A 16,771-nucleotide genomic window follows, 5' to 3' on the forward strand; every position below is an offset into this window, starting at 1 on the left:
ATATGGACAATGTGTAAACAGATAGGATGTGCACAGATATGGTGGGCTGAAAGGCCTTTCCCTGTGCTATACTGTTCCATGTTACATGTTCTATGTTCTACAGCACTTTTTGTGACCAATATGCTTCACAGCCAATGAGCTAAAATCGATGGCGCTTCCAACAGCGTAGCACTCCCTCAGCACCGTCGCAGAGAGTCAGGCTGGATTTTGAGTTCAAGTTCCTGGGTTTTTGACTACCTGTCTGTAGAGAGTACAAGAGATTCTGCAGATGCTGGAATCTGGAGCAACACACACAAAATGCTGGAGGAACTCAGCAGGTCAGGCAGCATCTATGGAGGGAAATAAACAGTCGATGTTTCGGGTCGAGAGTCCTGATGAAGGGTCTCGACCTGAAACGTCCACTGTTTATTTCCCTCCATAGATGCTGCCTGACCTGCTGAGTTCCTCCAGCATTTTGTGTGCGTCTGTGGAGGGAGCCCATTTTAAATGCTGATCACTCTTTGCATGTCAGGAATTCACCTGATCCAGATCCCAAATTTATCCTTTGCTGTTTGGAACTTGTTCCCCACCAGCAATATCAGGACTTTGATCCACATATCAAAAAAAAAGTGAATAATTCAGAAGGCCTCGCATGGTCTTCTTCCAGAAACTTAACTTCTCAAGCTGGTCTTCATTACTTTTCTGTGCACATACACAGCATTTCAAAGTCACACTGGAAATACTAATGAAGTGTTTGATAAAGAATCCCCTGAAGTGACCTATAAGTGCTGTGTGTGAGGAAAAAAGATCCATCTGAATCAAAGTATTTATTTCTAGAAAAATACTGGCAACTGATTGCTCACCAGTGCTGATTCATGGTAAAAATTACTTCAAGTGAGTTTAAAAACTCCTTTAAATGGCTCCATGTCTATCCATGTGAAGGTTATTGTTTGTGCAAGATGATAGACAACAGTTGCACGGTAGTGTAGCGGTTAGAGTAACACTATTGCAGCGCCAGCGACCAGGGTTCAATTCCAGCCACTGTCTGTAAGGAGTTTGTACATTCTCCCCGTGTCTGTGTGGATTTCCTCAGGGTGCTCCGGTTTCCTCCCACATTCCAAAGACGAACAGGTTAGGAAGTTGTGGGCATGCTATATTGGTGCCGGAAGCGTGGTGATGCTTGCGGGCTGACCCCAGAACACTCAGCACAAAAGATGTATTTCACTGTGTGTTTTGATGTACATGTGACTAATAAAGATATCTTATCTTATCATCTTATATTAATAGAGTTAAAATAAAACCAGTTCTGATAAAAGATCATTGACCTGAAACATTTCTCTCTCCGCGGGTGCTGCCTGACCTGCTGAGTATCCCCAGCAATTTATGTTTTTATTTCAGATTTTCAGTGTCTGCAGCATTCTTCTTTTCCACATCAATAAACAATGCAGGATCAATTATAAAGTCATGGAAATTTCTAAAATGAAAACAGGAAATGCTGGAAACACTCAGTGGGTCAGGCTGCATCTGTGGGAAGAGAAACAGAGGCAGTGCTTCAGGTCAAAGACCCTTTGTCAGAACTTTCTGAGGAAGGGCCTCCAACCTGAATCATGACCTCTGTTACCCTTCCCATAGATGCTGCCTGACCTGCTGAGTGTTTCCAGCATTTTCTGTTTTTGTTTTAGATTTCCAGCATCTGAATTTTTGTTAAAATTGCATTCTTGGAAATTTCTAGACTCTCCATTAATTTTTAAAAAATCACACAATTTAAAAGAATTAATTGCTTCTTTCATTGCACTGTTAAACTGTAATAGAACACCAATATTTTTGGTGTTTTTTTATGAAAACAAAACTACTTTGCCTTTACATTTGAATGATTCAATAGAAAATGTTTTGACTTTTATAATCTCCAATGTCATAACTTAAAACTTCCTCCACTCCTGTGACTCTCAGATCTCTATATTCAAAACTTTTAAACTTATACAGCAGGGTAACAGGCCCTTCTGGCCCAATGAGTCCACGCCGCCCATTTTAAACCCATGTTAACGTACCTGTACGTATAGAATATGGGAGGAAACAGGATTACCCGGAGGAAAGCCATGCAGACACCGGGGTTCTGTCCATCTTTCTGTTCTGTCTTTGTGCCAGCATTAGGGACTGACCCATTATCAAGTAGCTTAGTCGCAGCCACTGCTAAGCTCACACAATAAGAATAATTCTCATTGGATATGTTACTGCAAGGATAGAGAAGGACTCCGGAAGGAGGGTCGAGGATCCCAGAGGGAGGAGTGAGGAGCCACAAGGTATGTACTGAGGAGCTTTGAATAGGGGCAAGCACAGGGGAGAAGGAATGAGAGAGTCCAGAAAGAGGAGCAAGGTGCCTGGAAGGAGGGGTGTGAGTCCAGAGAGAAGGACAAAGATCCAGACAGGCCTTTCCGCAACTGGTTCATCTTTATCTACCGCCCAGTCTCCAGTTGTTCCAGCTGTGGACAGTCGAACAGGACTGAGATGAACCAGAGCCGGATTCAGAGAGAAGTTGGGGTTAGTGGGAGAGAGAGGTGGGGACTGCAAGAGCGATGAGGGAGATAGGAGAAAAGAGGAAATAGGAGAGGTATAGAGAGAGGGGGACAGGAAGGAGTTAGGCCATAGGAAGGGGATGGAGATAGGAGAGAAAAAGCATAAGAAATTGGAGGCAGAGGAGAAGACAGGAGAGAAATGGGGAGATAAGAGGGACAATGGAAGATGAGATAATGGAGATCAGAGGTTCATGAGGAGATAGGTTGGAAGGAGGATAGGAGATATACTGATGAATTAACTCTCACTACCTTTCCCCTGTTGCCTTTGACCATTCTCTGAGCCCTTGTTAAATGATTACTACTAAATTACTAAGCTACTGATATTTCTTTAAGTTCACGTGCTATGCGAGTCTGCTGCCATTTGTGTCCCCTGAGACTGCCAGCACACCCGACCTAAAATCAAACTCCCCAGCAACATGACAATATAAAAAGCAAGACTTGGATTTATATAGCATCTTTTGACTTTTTGTTGCAAGGTCAATAGAGTAAGTCACTGTTATAATGTAGGAAAGGTGATCTTAGATTTTGCACTGCAAGCTCTAAGACACAGCAAAATGATAGTAACCAGACAGTTTCTTTTTAAGTGATGTTGAATGAGGGATGAATGTTGGCCAAGACTCAGTGATAACTCCCCTGCTCATCTTCATAGAACATAGAACACTACAGCATAGTGCAGGCCCTTCGGCCCACAATGTTGTGCCAACATTTTATCCTGCTCTAAGATCTATCTAATCCTTCCCTCCCACGTAGTCCCCTATTTCTCAATTATTCATGTGTCTATCTAAGAGTCTCTTAAATGTCCCTAATGTATCTGCCCCCACAACCTCTGCAGGCAGTGCATTCCATGCACTCACCACTCTCTATGTAAAAAACTTACCCCTGACATCTCCCTTATACCTTCCTCCAATCACCTTAAAATTATGCCCCCTCGTGTTAGCCATTGTTGCCCTGGGAAAAAGTCTCTGACTGTCCACTCGATCTATGCCTCTTATCATCTTGTACACCTCTATCAAGTCACCTCTCATCCTCCTTCTCTCCAAAGAGAAAAGCCCGAGCTCACTCAACCTATCCTCATAAGACATGTTCTCCAATCCAGGCAACATCTTGGTAAATCTCCTCTGCACCCTCTCTAAAGCTTCCACATCCTTCCTATAATGAGGTGACCAGAACTGAACAGAACGAACTGGTACTTTGTCCACTTTAGAATGTGGACGAGGCCAGGAAAAATGCTAGTCACCTGCTGATTGATTGGATGAGTCATCGAATTATAGAGTCATACAGCATGAAATTAGGCACTCCAGCCCGCTAAGTCCACGCCGGCCAGCAAGCACCCATTTTACACTGTGCTATTCTCCCCCCACTCCCATCAACTCTCCTCAGATTCTACCACTCACCTACACACAAGGAGTAATTTACAGCAGCCAATTAACCTACCAACCTGCACTTCTCTGGAATCTGGGTGGAAACCAGAGCATCTGGGGGAAACCCATGTAGTCACAGGGAGAATATGCAAACTCCGTACAGACAGCACCAAAGGTTAGGATTAAACCCAGGTCTTTGGAGCTGTGAGGCAGCGGCTCTTACTAGTTTCACCCTAAAGTGATCTGTTTCGTTATTGAGATTGCCGTGGCTATATTTACCGTCTAAAACTGACTGTCAGAACTGTGCATTTCCCAGAATTGTAATTCAGAAGAAAGAACAGAACTAAGCGGCAAAATATGCATTTTGCAGAGGTTAGGTGTTGAACAACGAAGACTGAAATTTCTATTTTGGCCCAAGAACTCACAACACACTTAGGTAGTTTTTGAGTGAGTTGATAGAATGTAATAGTTCATGGATCATTAAAATCTTTCAGGAATTTAAAAACTGAAACTAGTTTACGGCAGCAGTCTGCAGCATAAATGCAACATGTCTTTCTCATCCTTGTTTTCCAGTCCCTCCACCATCTCACCTCTGCAACCTCCCGAGATTATTGTTCTCTAACTCTAACCTTATAGTCTCCACTGAGTTTAATTGGAAGATGTATTGATTATTATTGTTGTATGCATGGAGATACAGTGAGAAGCTTTTGTTTGCGTGCCATCCAGACAGATCATTCCATACACAAGTACATCGAGGTAGTAAAAAGAAAACAGAACGCAGAGAAGGTGCAGTGCAGACAAACAAATAAAGTGCCAGGGCCACATTGGGGTAGATTAGGAGATCAAGAGTTCATCCTTAGTATATGAGAGGTCCGTTCAAGAATCTGATAACAACGGGATAGAAGCTGTCCTTGAACCTGGTTGAATATGCTTTTAAGCTTTTCCATCTTCTGCCCAACAGGAGAGTGGAGAAGAGAGAGTGACTGGGTGGGGCAGGTCCTTGTTTATGTTGGCTGCTTTCCCGAGGCTGCAGGAAGTATAGACAGAGTCAGTGGAGGGGAGGCTCGTTTGCCTGATGGACTGGGCTGAGTTCACAACTGTCTGCAAATTTGTACAGCCTTGGGTAGAGCAGTTGCCCTACCAAGCAGTGATGCATCCAGATAGGATGCTTTCTGTGGTGCATCTGTAAAAATTGGTGAGGGTCATCAGGGACATGCCAAATTTCCTTAGTCTTCTGAGGAAGTAGGGGTGCTGGTGAGCTGGTGGTCATAGCATCTACGTGGCTGGACCAGGACAAACTGTTGGTTATATTTACCCCACGGAACTTTGCAGCCATGCCTTCAGCTACCAAGGCCCTAAAATTGCCTCCCCAACTATCTCCACCATTTCTACTCTTTCCAGATGCTGTGTAACACCTCCCTCTTTGTCCCTTCTTTTGCCCTAATAGCTCCTTCAAGACTGTTCCTGGGAAATATCTTAGATATGTTTGTTTCACCAATGCACTGTACAGATGGAAGTAGTTGTTCTGAGGGGTGGACACATCCTGACACCAGTGTAGGAGGTGAGATCCATCAGAATAAGATTCAGCTTGTATTTTGGCCTTGTATCTCTGAAATTATTTGCATTCTCATAGAGTCACGCAACATGGAAAACATGCCCTTTGGCACACTCAGCCCGTTAAGTATACGTTATTCCCATTTTATTCTCCCCATATTGCCATCAATTTCCCACTACCACTCTACCACAATTTACAGCAGCAAATTAACCTGCTTTTTTTGGGATGTGGTAGGAAACTGGAACACCCAGAGGAAACCCAGGTGGTCACAGGGAAAAGATGCAGAACAGTGGACAGAGAGTACCTGAGCTCAGGATTGAATCCCAGTTGCTGGAATTGTGATGTACTAACTCTACCTGCTACATTACAGTACTGATGAAAGCAAGGCATTTAAGGCCCCTTCATCAAGATTTACCACACAATTACATCAAATTTCCCAGACTCTTCATTCTAAGTGTTCACTGCCTGAGTTTTACACACATACAAACTTCCCTCCCTCTAACCCTGATAGAGTGAGCTGGATCATACTGATGACTACAGGGTGTAGGGATTGCACTGGAGATCAGATGCTGTGGCTGACCTTTTGCTCGACCACTGGCCTCCACATTTCAGTCCAGGGTCATTCCTGAATCACCTGAGCTTGGGGGCCTGCTAACACAGCTGTACATGGCTGGCCCGTTTAGCGAAGCCCCATGAAGTTACAAAGGGATCACCTCCCTTCGTTAAAAAGATTAGTGAAGCGAAGTGATTTTTATTTCCATTTTGTTCTGATTAATATTAATATTTTTGATTAATTTACACAAGATGACTGCATTTTAAATATATTATTTTTTATTTAAAACATTTCAACATTTAAAAAAATTATTTGTGTCTATAGAGTCGTAAAGTCTGTGAGAGATTCCCACTGAGTCTGCACCGACCATCACCCACCCATTTACACCAATCCTACGTTAATCCAATTTTCATTCTCCCCACATTCTCATCAACTCCCCTGGATTCTACCACTCACCCACACACCAGGGACAATTTACTTGCCCAATGAACAGACCCACCTGCACCTGTTTGGGATGTGGGAGAAAACCAGAGCACCCGGAGGAAACTCACGCTTACATAGGGAGAACATGCAAACTCCACACAAGGTCAGGATTGAACCCAGGTGTATGGCAGTGGCCCTTCCTGCTGTGCGGCACTTTTAAATGTATTGGAACTGAAATTGGTTTATTATTGTCACGTGTACCGAGGTACTGTGAAAAACTGAATTTTGCATGCCATCCGTACAGGTCATTTAAAACATAAGTACATTGGTATTGGTTTATTATTGTCACTTGTACCAAGGTACAGTGAAAAACTTGTCTTGCACACCGATCGTACAGCTCAATTCATTACATAGTGCAGTTACATTGAGTTAGTAGAGTGCATTGAGGTAGTACAGGTAAAAACAGTAACAGAACAGAGTAAAGTGTCACAGCTACAGAGGAGGTGCAATGCAGGTAGATAATAAGGTGCAAGGTCACAACAAGGTAGATTGTGAGGTCAAGAGTCCATCTCATTGTATAAGAGAACCATTCAATAGTCTTATCACAGTGGGATAGAAGATGGTAATACAAGGTAGTACAAGGGAAAAGCAATAACAGAATGCAGAATATAGTGTTACATTTTAAATTATTTATATATTATGTACAATATAAAATAAATAGATAAATATATATATTTAAGTATATTTTAACAGTTACTAATTTTTTTTTGCTGCTGAGCAGATGTTTAGAAACAGTAGAAGAAGCCCTCTGATAGCATGAATTGTCACAAGGCCATCAGGGAGGTCTGAGAGTGGAGCCTCTAGATCCGCCAGCTGAGGCCCAGTTACTGCTTGTGGATCCATCCTCTTTGCAGGATGGTGAAGGCACAATGCATCCTGACAGCAGGAGTTGTGCTGCTGTACTTAGTGAGTATGTGTGTGGGTGCAGGTGAGGGGGAAAGATTTGAGGTGTTTACCACCTCAAGGGCAATTCATGCCAGTATACCATTGTAACAATATTATTAAGCATCCTATCTAGAAGTGTTCTATCTGGATGTATCATGGCTTGGTATGGCAAATGCTCTGCCCAAGACTGCAAGAAACTGTAGAGAGCTGTGGACACAGCTCAGTACATCACAGAAACCAGCCTGCCCTCCATGAACTCTGTCTATACCTCGCTGCCTCGGTAAAGCAGCCAGCATAGTCAAAGTCCCCGCCCATCAAGGACATTTTCTCTTCTCTCCCATCGGGCAGAAGATACAAAAACCTGAAAGCACGTACCACCAGGCTCAAGGACAGTTCTGTCCCACTGTTATAAGACTAATCAACAGTCCCCTTGCACAATAAGACCGACTCTTAACTTCACAATATACTTCGTCATGGCCTTGCACCCTGTTGTCTGCCTGCACTGCACTTTCCCTGTGACTGTAACACTTTATTCTGCACTCTGTTATTGCTTTTCCCTTGTACTGCCTCAATGTACTGATGTGATGAAATGATCTGTATGGATGGCATGCAAAACAGAGTTTTTCACTGTACCTCTGTTCATGTGACAATAATAAACCAATTTACCAATTTAAAGGAGCAGAAAATTTAGGGAAAAATATACAAACTCCATCTTCTACATTAAAGGTAGTGCAAATCTAAGATTTCTCTCTGCAAAATCCATTGGATGTTGGATGAGTAGGAGGTTTCAAGGCAGTGGGATGGATTTTACTGATCATGATTCTGTTTAAGATTCACCAGCCTGAAACATTAACTCTCTTCCTCAGTCCATGGATACTACTGTACCTGCCTTTCACATACATTGATAAACTGTTCAAATGGAGTAAATGATTCATTAAAAAATACTTTTTTTTCCCATACACTGATCCAGGGTCTGTTAATCGGCCTTACCCATAATACTCCCATCATAAAATAAAATATAGCCCATCACTCCTACTATGTTCATTAACCTGGCCCTCCCTGCCTTTCTCTTCAGAATCACTTGTCATAACATCTACCTTCCCGTCAACCCCTCCCACCTGCTGCCCAGGTTCCCACCCCACTGCCATTCGAGTTTAAACCCTCCTGAGTAGCATTAGTGAACCTCGCTGCAAGGATTACTAAAATAATTAAAAGTTAAAACACATAAATGTAAGCAAACTAATTTCAAGAAATAGTAATATAACTTCCATTTTGCTTTCTAGTTGACAACCTTATAGTTGCTATCAAAATCATTGGGCTTCACATCCTGTGCCAGGTTGCAATGGGATTGGAGAGGTGATTGACACAGTGGAATACCAGTGAATCTAGTGGTAGGTTCAGCCAACAGGATCTTGCTTGCTAATGCCAGTACTTCCAAGAAGAACCACCAGTGCCTGGCTGGATAAGTGGCAGTATGCCCGGACTTCCAAGTTTGACAGCACATCAGGAGAAATTTGAAATAACTGACCATAACCAGCACGATCCACCTTATGCTCTTACTGGGTCAGTCTTTCAGCATAAATTGCAAGCAAAATAAATTTGTTAATCCAAAGAAAAACTGCAGATGCTGAAAGCCTGAAATAAAATCAGAAAATGCTGGAAACACTCAGCAGGTCAGGCAGCATGTGTGGAGAAAGAAACAAAGCCAGCATTTCTGGTACAAGAGCTCAGAAATGACAGGTCTCAGACCTGAAACATTAACCCTCTTTCTCTTTCCACAGATGCTGACTGACCTGCTGAGTGTTTTCAGTATTTTCTATTTTTATTAAAGTAATTTGCTCCAATATATAATGCCTTTGTAAATAATCCAATGCAATCCATCTCCTCATGCGTGTGTTCTGACCGAATCCTTCTTTTTATTTGCAGCAGAAGAGGAGGTACTTGAATGACACCAAAGAAAACCTGAACCAAGCCAAGAGCCACACCACAAAGTGTTTCAGCATTTAACTGCCTTACTCATGGCTGTGACCATTGAATACATCTTAGTTGACAGGACCCAAGGCTGAGATTGACTGAATAGCCAGATGCGAATGTATTGAGCTGAATTCTTGATCTTTTGCTTGTTTATCCAAACTATTTGCTCCATTATCCTGGGATTTGCTGCAGATGTCACTGTTTAAAGGCCAACATGCTCTACGAAATTAAGAGTGTGGTTAATTACTTTTCTTTATGGATTTAGCCAAACCCTTGGACATCTTTGTCCAGCTTAATTCCTGAAGAACAAAGATTCTCATTGAGAATATCGAACAGTGTGAAGCTGAATGTAATTTAGGGAGATATTTGTGTGTGTAGATTTGAATTGTAATTTTTTTCCAGTTTTTGTTTTGGTTTAATTACTGTTGAATACAGTGATGTACACACAGCCAGCTGTTGGCTACCCATAAAACATCTGCATACCCGTTGCAATCATAATTAGTCATTCCAGTTCTTAAGCAACAGCCTTCTTTACTGCCAATTTGTTAGAAAGCCTTTATATTGTATTTAATCTCTACTTTGCAAAACTTTTTTCATAGTAATTCTAATTAATGGTATATTAGACCAGTTACGAAAATCCATATAATCATTGTATTTTTTTGGGGAGGAGGAATTCTCTGATTGGCAGCTTGGCAAAGGGGTAGATTTATATTTAGCATATTAAATTATTGATATCAATTTTTCCATCTATTAACTTAGATGGATGGAAAATCTAAAGCTGCTGTCTTCGTTTCCCTGTTAGGTACTATCAGTGAGGACCTTACAAGGTCTGGTCCTCACTGATAGTACCTAACACATGAATAACACTCACTATATTGCCTTCAAAGAGACTGCATTGCAAGATATCAGCACCGTCAGCTGGGGTAGGCTGTACAGTCTCTTGAGCCCACTTTGCCATTTAAAACTTCATGACCCTTCAAGAGAAGAACTTCCTGTCTTTGTCTTAAATGGGCAACCCCCTGATTTTGAAAGTATTTCCTTTGGTTCTGAATACCCCAGCAAGAGAAACAGCCTTTCAACATCTTTTGGCAAAACCTTTTCAATGAAATCCCCTCTCATTCTTTTTATCTCTAATGTATAGGTCTAACCTGCTCTCACATTTTCTTCTTAGGAATTAACCTAGTGAGCTTCCTCTGAACTGCCTTCAATCCAAGTATATCCCCAAATAAGAAGACCAAATCTGTCAGAAGTACACCAGGTGTGGTCTCACCTACATCTTGTAGAGTTGCAGCAAGATGTTTTTCTTAAAAAAAACAGTATTGTTCCTTCCCTAATGCAGTGAAACTAAACCATAAATTTGAAAATTCAAATCTTGTGATTTAAATGAACAGTTCAATGCTTTCTCCCGTATCAAATCTATTTAGTAAATGGGATAAATTTTTGACCACTTTTGTGGCTGGGAGCCTTGCCTCCCAAGAGAACACTAGAAATTAAGACCTTCGCAGACAACCGCTCCTGGTCAGCAACCTTCAGTTAAAGGATAGGAAAGGTTTAGAAGGATATGGGCCAAATGCAGGCAAATGGAGCTAACTTAGATGGGCATCTTGGTCAGCATGGACAAGCTGGGCCAAAGGGATCTGTTTCCGTGCTGTATGACACTGTGACTCAAAGCAGTTCCCCAAATTTCCAATGGATCCTTCAGATGTAGGACTAGCTACTCACATGGAAAAAGTCAAAAGGTTATCCCTTCAATCCAGAATTCTTATCAAAATGTCCTAGACAAAAAAAAATAGGTCACATGATCTCAATCAGTGAGCCAAGTTTTGAATTTGGTTCCTTTGCTACTGGGAAGGGATTGGTTTAGAAATGTATTGATCATTTGTAATATCCGTGCATACACAGTTGAGGTTACCCATTCTGAAATTTGTTTCTGTGAAGCCAATGAAATCAAATTTCAGAGGCAGAGTGCAGTCTATAGCCGCGACTAGAAACAGGTTGAAATTCTCTGGTCCGACTTTTTGTGGGTTGGTTATTTCTGTGGCCCGCATGTTTTGAATCTGTCGTTCAGAACTCAAGAAGGGGATTAGGAGGGTCAGGAGGAGCCATGAAAAGTCCTTGACAAGTAGGATTAAAGAGAATCCCAAGGCATTCTATACATGCATCAAGAGCAAGAGGACAACTAGGGAGAGGGTAAGACCACTGTAAAATAAAGGAGGGAACATGTGCTTGGAAGCAGAATGTGGGTGAGGTGCTAAATGAGTACTTTGCATCGGTATTTACCAAGGAGAAGGACGTGGAGGACAGTGAGATCAATGTGGAGTGTGCTAATATGCTCGGGCATTTTGAGATAAAGAGGTAGTGTTGGGTCTCTTAGGTTGTTTTCTCTGGAGCAGCAGAGGCTAAGGGGAGACTTGATAGAAGTTTATAAGATCGTGAGGCACATAGAGTAGACAGCCAGTATCTTTTTCCCAGGAAAGAAATGTCTAATGCTAGAGGGCATACATTTAAGGTGAGAGGGGGTAAGTTCAAAGGAGATGTGTGGGGCAAGTTTTTTTACACAGAGAGTGGTGGGTGCCTGGAATGCATTGCCAGGGGTGGTGGTGGTGGCAGATATGAAAGAGGCATTTAAGAGGCTCTTAGATAGGCACACGAATGGATATGAAGGGATATGGGCAGTGTGTGGGCAGAAGGGATTAGTTTAGTTTACTAGTTTAATTAGATCAGCACAATATCATGGGCTGAAGGGCCTGTTCCTGTGCTGTACTGCTCTATGTTCAGATCTGTACTAATTAACTAATTCTAACTAACATCTAGAATTAAATAAGATCTGTACTAATATGAAGCTAATTAACCTATCAGTGCAACTTTTGCAATTTCAGCCAACGGCATTTCCGACTTAGGGAAACTTCAGGTTACGGATAGTTCTTGGAACCCTTATGTGATCAGGTTAATGTCTATACTTAAAAAGAACACTTCTTCTGTGCAGAGGAAGGTGGCCAAGGGCAATTTCTGTGATCCAGATTTTCTGTGGTCTGGCACAGGTCAGATCCCAAAGGTGCCAAACTGGAGAGCTTCAACCTGTATAAGCGATTAGCATACAGCTGTAGGTAAGTTTCCATTAAACCTTATCCAGGTAAACTAGGCAGTATGTTCTGAAAGATCTAAATAGGTACCTTGCTATCAGTCTGCAATGGGCTTGAGATTACTCTTTTCAAATATTTCCATGACTCTTCAATTAAGTTACAACTCAGATCAAAATAGAGGAAAAGGGAATTTCATTCAAAGAAGTCACATATTGTGCAGCATATTCACTCAAGGATAACATCATATCAAAAGTAATGTTGCATTCAGGGAACAAAACATCAATAGTGTGAGGTTTTACTTCACTGATAGAGAGGAGTAATCCTCTTTTGTATTGAGGCTGGAAATGGTTAATACATTGCAAGACATTGGGCTAGAAGCTGTCTTGTGTACTGCAATGCTTTTACATGCTACTCAAGTGTTATCTAGACTTCAATTGCTATGTGACCAGGTTTTTTTGCACATGCATAATATACTTTTGTACATTTGACCCTGGTTGTTCATGCACATTACCTGAATACACATGGAGATACCAGGCATGCATAATGCCATCTTGGCACATTTTGATGTCACTTACACATATTTTGTGCATTCAGAGCCTACGAATAATGCAGAGAGTGCTAGAAAAACTCTGTAGGTGAGGCAGCATCTGTGGAAAGAGAATCAGGGTTAAAGGTTCAGGTCCCGGACTCTTCATCAGAATTGTTCCTCTCCCCAGATGCTGCCTGACCCGCTGAGATTCCAGCATTTGCAGTTTTTATTTCAGGTTTCCAGCATTTGCAGTATTTTTTTAAATTTTCACTTATGAATAAAACACACTGAAGCCAGCCTTAATTTGAGAGTTCTGGCTTATTTTGGAATTATTTAAAGGGGGCACGATTCTACCTGGATCACTGCCATGGAATGTGTAGAGTCCTTTGTCTTGTGGACAGTTTCTCTTTTGAACAGTTTCCTTGGTATTTTTTCCCACCCTTCCCTTGTTGTTGGTGGTCTTTTAAGGGCACATGTTGTGGACCCAGATGGCATCCCATCACTCCAGTCACATCTTCTGTACCCACCATCCACTAGCACATCTTTGCCTCCATCACCCGAGTCAAGTCGAGTTTATTGTCATGTGCACAAGTACAGTGAGGTACAGGTACAATGAAAAACTTGCAGCAGCATCACAGGCACGTAGGTACAGACAACACACAGAACATAAATTATACATAAGTTGTACAAGACTGAAGAAGAAAATGACTGTGCAAAACAAGATTTTAGTACAAAAAAAAATTATGTTCATGGCAGTGCAAGAGGTGGTCCGTAGTGTTCTGTTGCTGAGGTAGGGTTAGGGTTGTGTAGGTCAGTTCAAGAGCCTGATGATTGCAGGAAAGTAGCTGTTCCTGAACCTGGTGGTGTGGGACTTCAGGCTGCTGTACCTCTTGCCCAACAGTAGCAGTGAGAAGAGGGCATGACCTGGATGGTGGGGATCCTTGATGATAGATGCCAACTTCTTGAGGCAGCACCTCCTGTAGATGTTGTCACTGGTGGGGAGGGCTGCGTCCGTGATGGAGTGGGCTGTGTCCACTACCCTCTGCGGCCTCTTGAGATCCTATGCATTGGAATTGCCGTACGAGGACATGATCCTGTTGCCTCTTTTCACCAGTTCTCCCACTGATGCTCCCAACCCAAGGTCTAATTCACACCACCCCCCCCAAATCCCCACCTACCTCTTTATCTCCCTCCCCATGGCAGAGCCAGTAGAAGAAAGCCCATCTTTGAATAAGATATGCATGTCCTCCTATGCAATAGAATTTCACTGCTGAGGTCCTCCGCCCCGCTCCCCTGTTCCACACCTCTTTAATGTAGCTCTCCTGCTTGGAACAACTTCAAGCAGGTTAGCTAACTGCAGACAATGACTAAACTAGCGCAAGCAGATCTCAAATCAATTTAGCATGGTTGGCTAATCTGTAGTCATTTGCAGTCTGGTGATGCCCCTACCTATGTGTTTATCATTTTATTCAGAAGAGTTGGTACATAAACTCCACAATCAATTTTGTAGAATTATAAATGGTGAGTTTTGGCGGATAAATACTTGCAGCTGTACTGCATGAATCATACTACACTACCTCTGCACCACATGACTTGGATCAGTGTATTGCTCATAGAACAGTGGACGGATATGGCACAGGAGGGTGCCACTTGGTCCATTGTGCTTATCCTGGCTCCTTGACAGCACTATCCAATTACTAGTCCCACTCCATCGTCCTTCCTTTTCAGCCTTGCTAATTGTAATTGTACTGTACCATCCGTGCTAGAGTGCCTTTGCAGTGTGCAGTGCAGAGCTAGTATACCGTATGACTCATTGTTTTGCTACGAACTTTTATTCCACTGAATGTTGTAATTAAATAATGATATAATTAGGTAATTGAATAGACAGTTTAAAAATTACAAAAGATGTCTAATAAACAACGCAGTGTAATAAGCTCTTTGGATGCTTAAATTCTGGAGTTTGGACAATAGAGATCTGATCTGATGCTGTCCAATCGCTAGACTTGCATTATCGCAGTTATCAAAGCACTGGGTGCTATTAAGACTGACTTAAAATGGGGTCTGGAAAATGAAAAGAGTTACACACTGCTTTCCTGGGAGTTTAGGTTGAATTGCACTTGGAATGAAGTACTTGGAATTTCATCCCTAGCTGGTATCACTGAACACAGTAGCATCAGCACATTGTACTTGTCCTCTGAAATTCAGGGGCAGTGCTACATTACCTGAGGCAGTGGGAGGAAGTGCCCTGCCCATAGTTCAAACATGGCCCATACACTATCTGGGTTCTTGCTATGGCCAACCCACAAACTTTGCATTGTCCCCACTGCAGTGGACGCAGTCAGGAAGATGATGAAGCCCTATGAACTGGTGATGAATTTCTAGCCTAACAGTCTTTATCCTATTATTTTGTCGTTTGTTTAAGAAGGGATTTGGAATCAGGTTCCTGGCATCTGTCCCACTTCAGAAGCAAGTCGTGAGTCAGTTAATAACAGCTGGGAAGAATTGTGAGAGCAGGGGTTGTCACATTCATGCAGTGGAGGGGGTCCTCCTCTGCAGATGAGAGGCAGAGAGTGGTCTTGATCACATTGTGAGGGTTTTCACTATTTAGAATACCATCTCTTCCCCTGGCATGAGTTCCCACATGCCTGATTTCAGTAAGCCATCGTTCTTAACTTGGTGTGTTGAGGAGTGAGATACAATGAGAGGAAGATGGAAGGAGCCTAACCATGAATGGTGTTCTGATATTTCATAGTGTGGAAGTGGATTGCTTCCCTTTGGAAAGGAGAGGAAGGTTTGTACTTTCCCCATATTGTAAGCATTTTGTCTCTCATGCTGACAGAAGGTGGTTTGTATATGGAACGATCTGCCAGAGGAAGTGGTTGAGGCAGGTACAATAACAACATTTAAAAGACACTTGGACAGGTACATGGATAGGAAAGGTTTGGAGGGATAGGGGCCAAAATGCAGGCAAATGGGACTAGCTTAGAAGAGCATCTTGGTCAGCATGGACGTTGGGCCGAAGGGCCTGTTTCCGTGTTGTATTACTCTATGACCCTAAGCCCTTTAGTCACTTGACTCAATGAAGAGTTCTAAACAGTTTGTGGAATCATTCAGCTTGGTTGCTAGTCCTCCAGTGACAGTATCCCACTCTTGAACACACTGTAACGAACAGCGACTTTCTGAAACCAAAGTATGGGAAATCAAGGTGGATAAAGCAGTTGAAAGAGGCAATAATATGAGAGTCGTAGGGGGATACAGCATGGAAACAGGCTCTTTGGCCCATTGAATCCAAACCGACCATCAACCACGCATTTACACCAATCCTACATTATTCCCGTGTTTTTAATTCTCCCCACATTCTCAACTCCCCCCGGATTCTATCACTCACCCACGCACTTGGAGCACTTTACACCACCCAATTTGTCTTTGGGATGTGGGAGGAAACTGGAGCACCTGGAGGAAATCCACGCAGTCACAGGGAGAATGTGCAAACTCCACACAGAGAGCACCTGAGGTCAGGACATGATGAGGGATCTGGATCTGATGAAGTCCAGATGCAGTGTCTTGCCCGAAACGTCAACTGTCCATTTCCCTCCACAGATGCTGCCTGACTCCTTGAATTCCTCCAGCATTACTCTTGCAATCATGTTACTCTTCCCTGGAAGACTGGAGAGAGTTTAGGCATGGAATAATTGAAAGGAAGAGGTCACATACGGCATGGAGATTGCTCTCATTTCCTCAGTGTTCGCTGTACACGACAAGGATGATATGAAAGCTGCAGCTCTTCCAAATGAAC

General features: G+C 42.6%; 1 protein-coding gene across 2 annotated transcripts in view; it reads left to right on the top strand.

Annotated features, from left to right (window-relative positions):
• The window catches only part of cd276 (CD276 molecule), a 331,746-nt gene extending 321,891 nt beyond the window's left edge, over positions 1–9,855 (top strand). The window contains exon 8 of one of the 2 annotated variants that reach the window (XM_052042581.1): positions 9,316–9,855. In XM_052042581.1, the coding sequence (XP_051898541.1) occupies positions 9,316–9,338 (23 nt within the window). In that variant the 3' untranslated portion in view covers positions 9,339–9,855. The remainder of the gene's footprint in view (positions 1–9,315) is intronic. The other variant, XM_052042583.1, reaches the window with a different exon arrangement.
• Positions 9,856–16,771: the final 6,916 nt, after the last annotated feature.

This window comes from Pristis pectinata, chromosome 32 (genome assembly GCF_009764475.1).
Source record: "Pristis pectinata isolate sPriPec2 chromosome 32, sPriPec2.1.pri, whole genome shotgun sequence".
NCBI lineage: Eukaryota > Metazoa > Chordata > Chondrichthyes > Rhinopristiformes > Pristidae > Pristis > Pristis pectinata.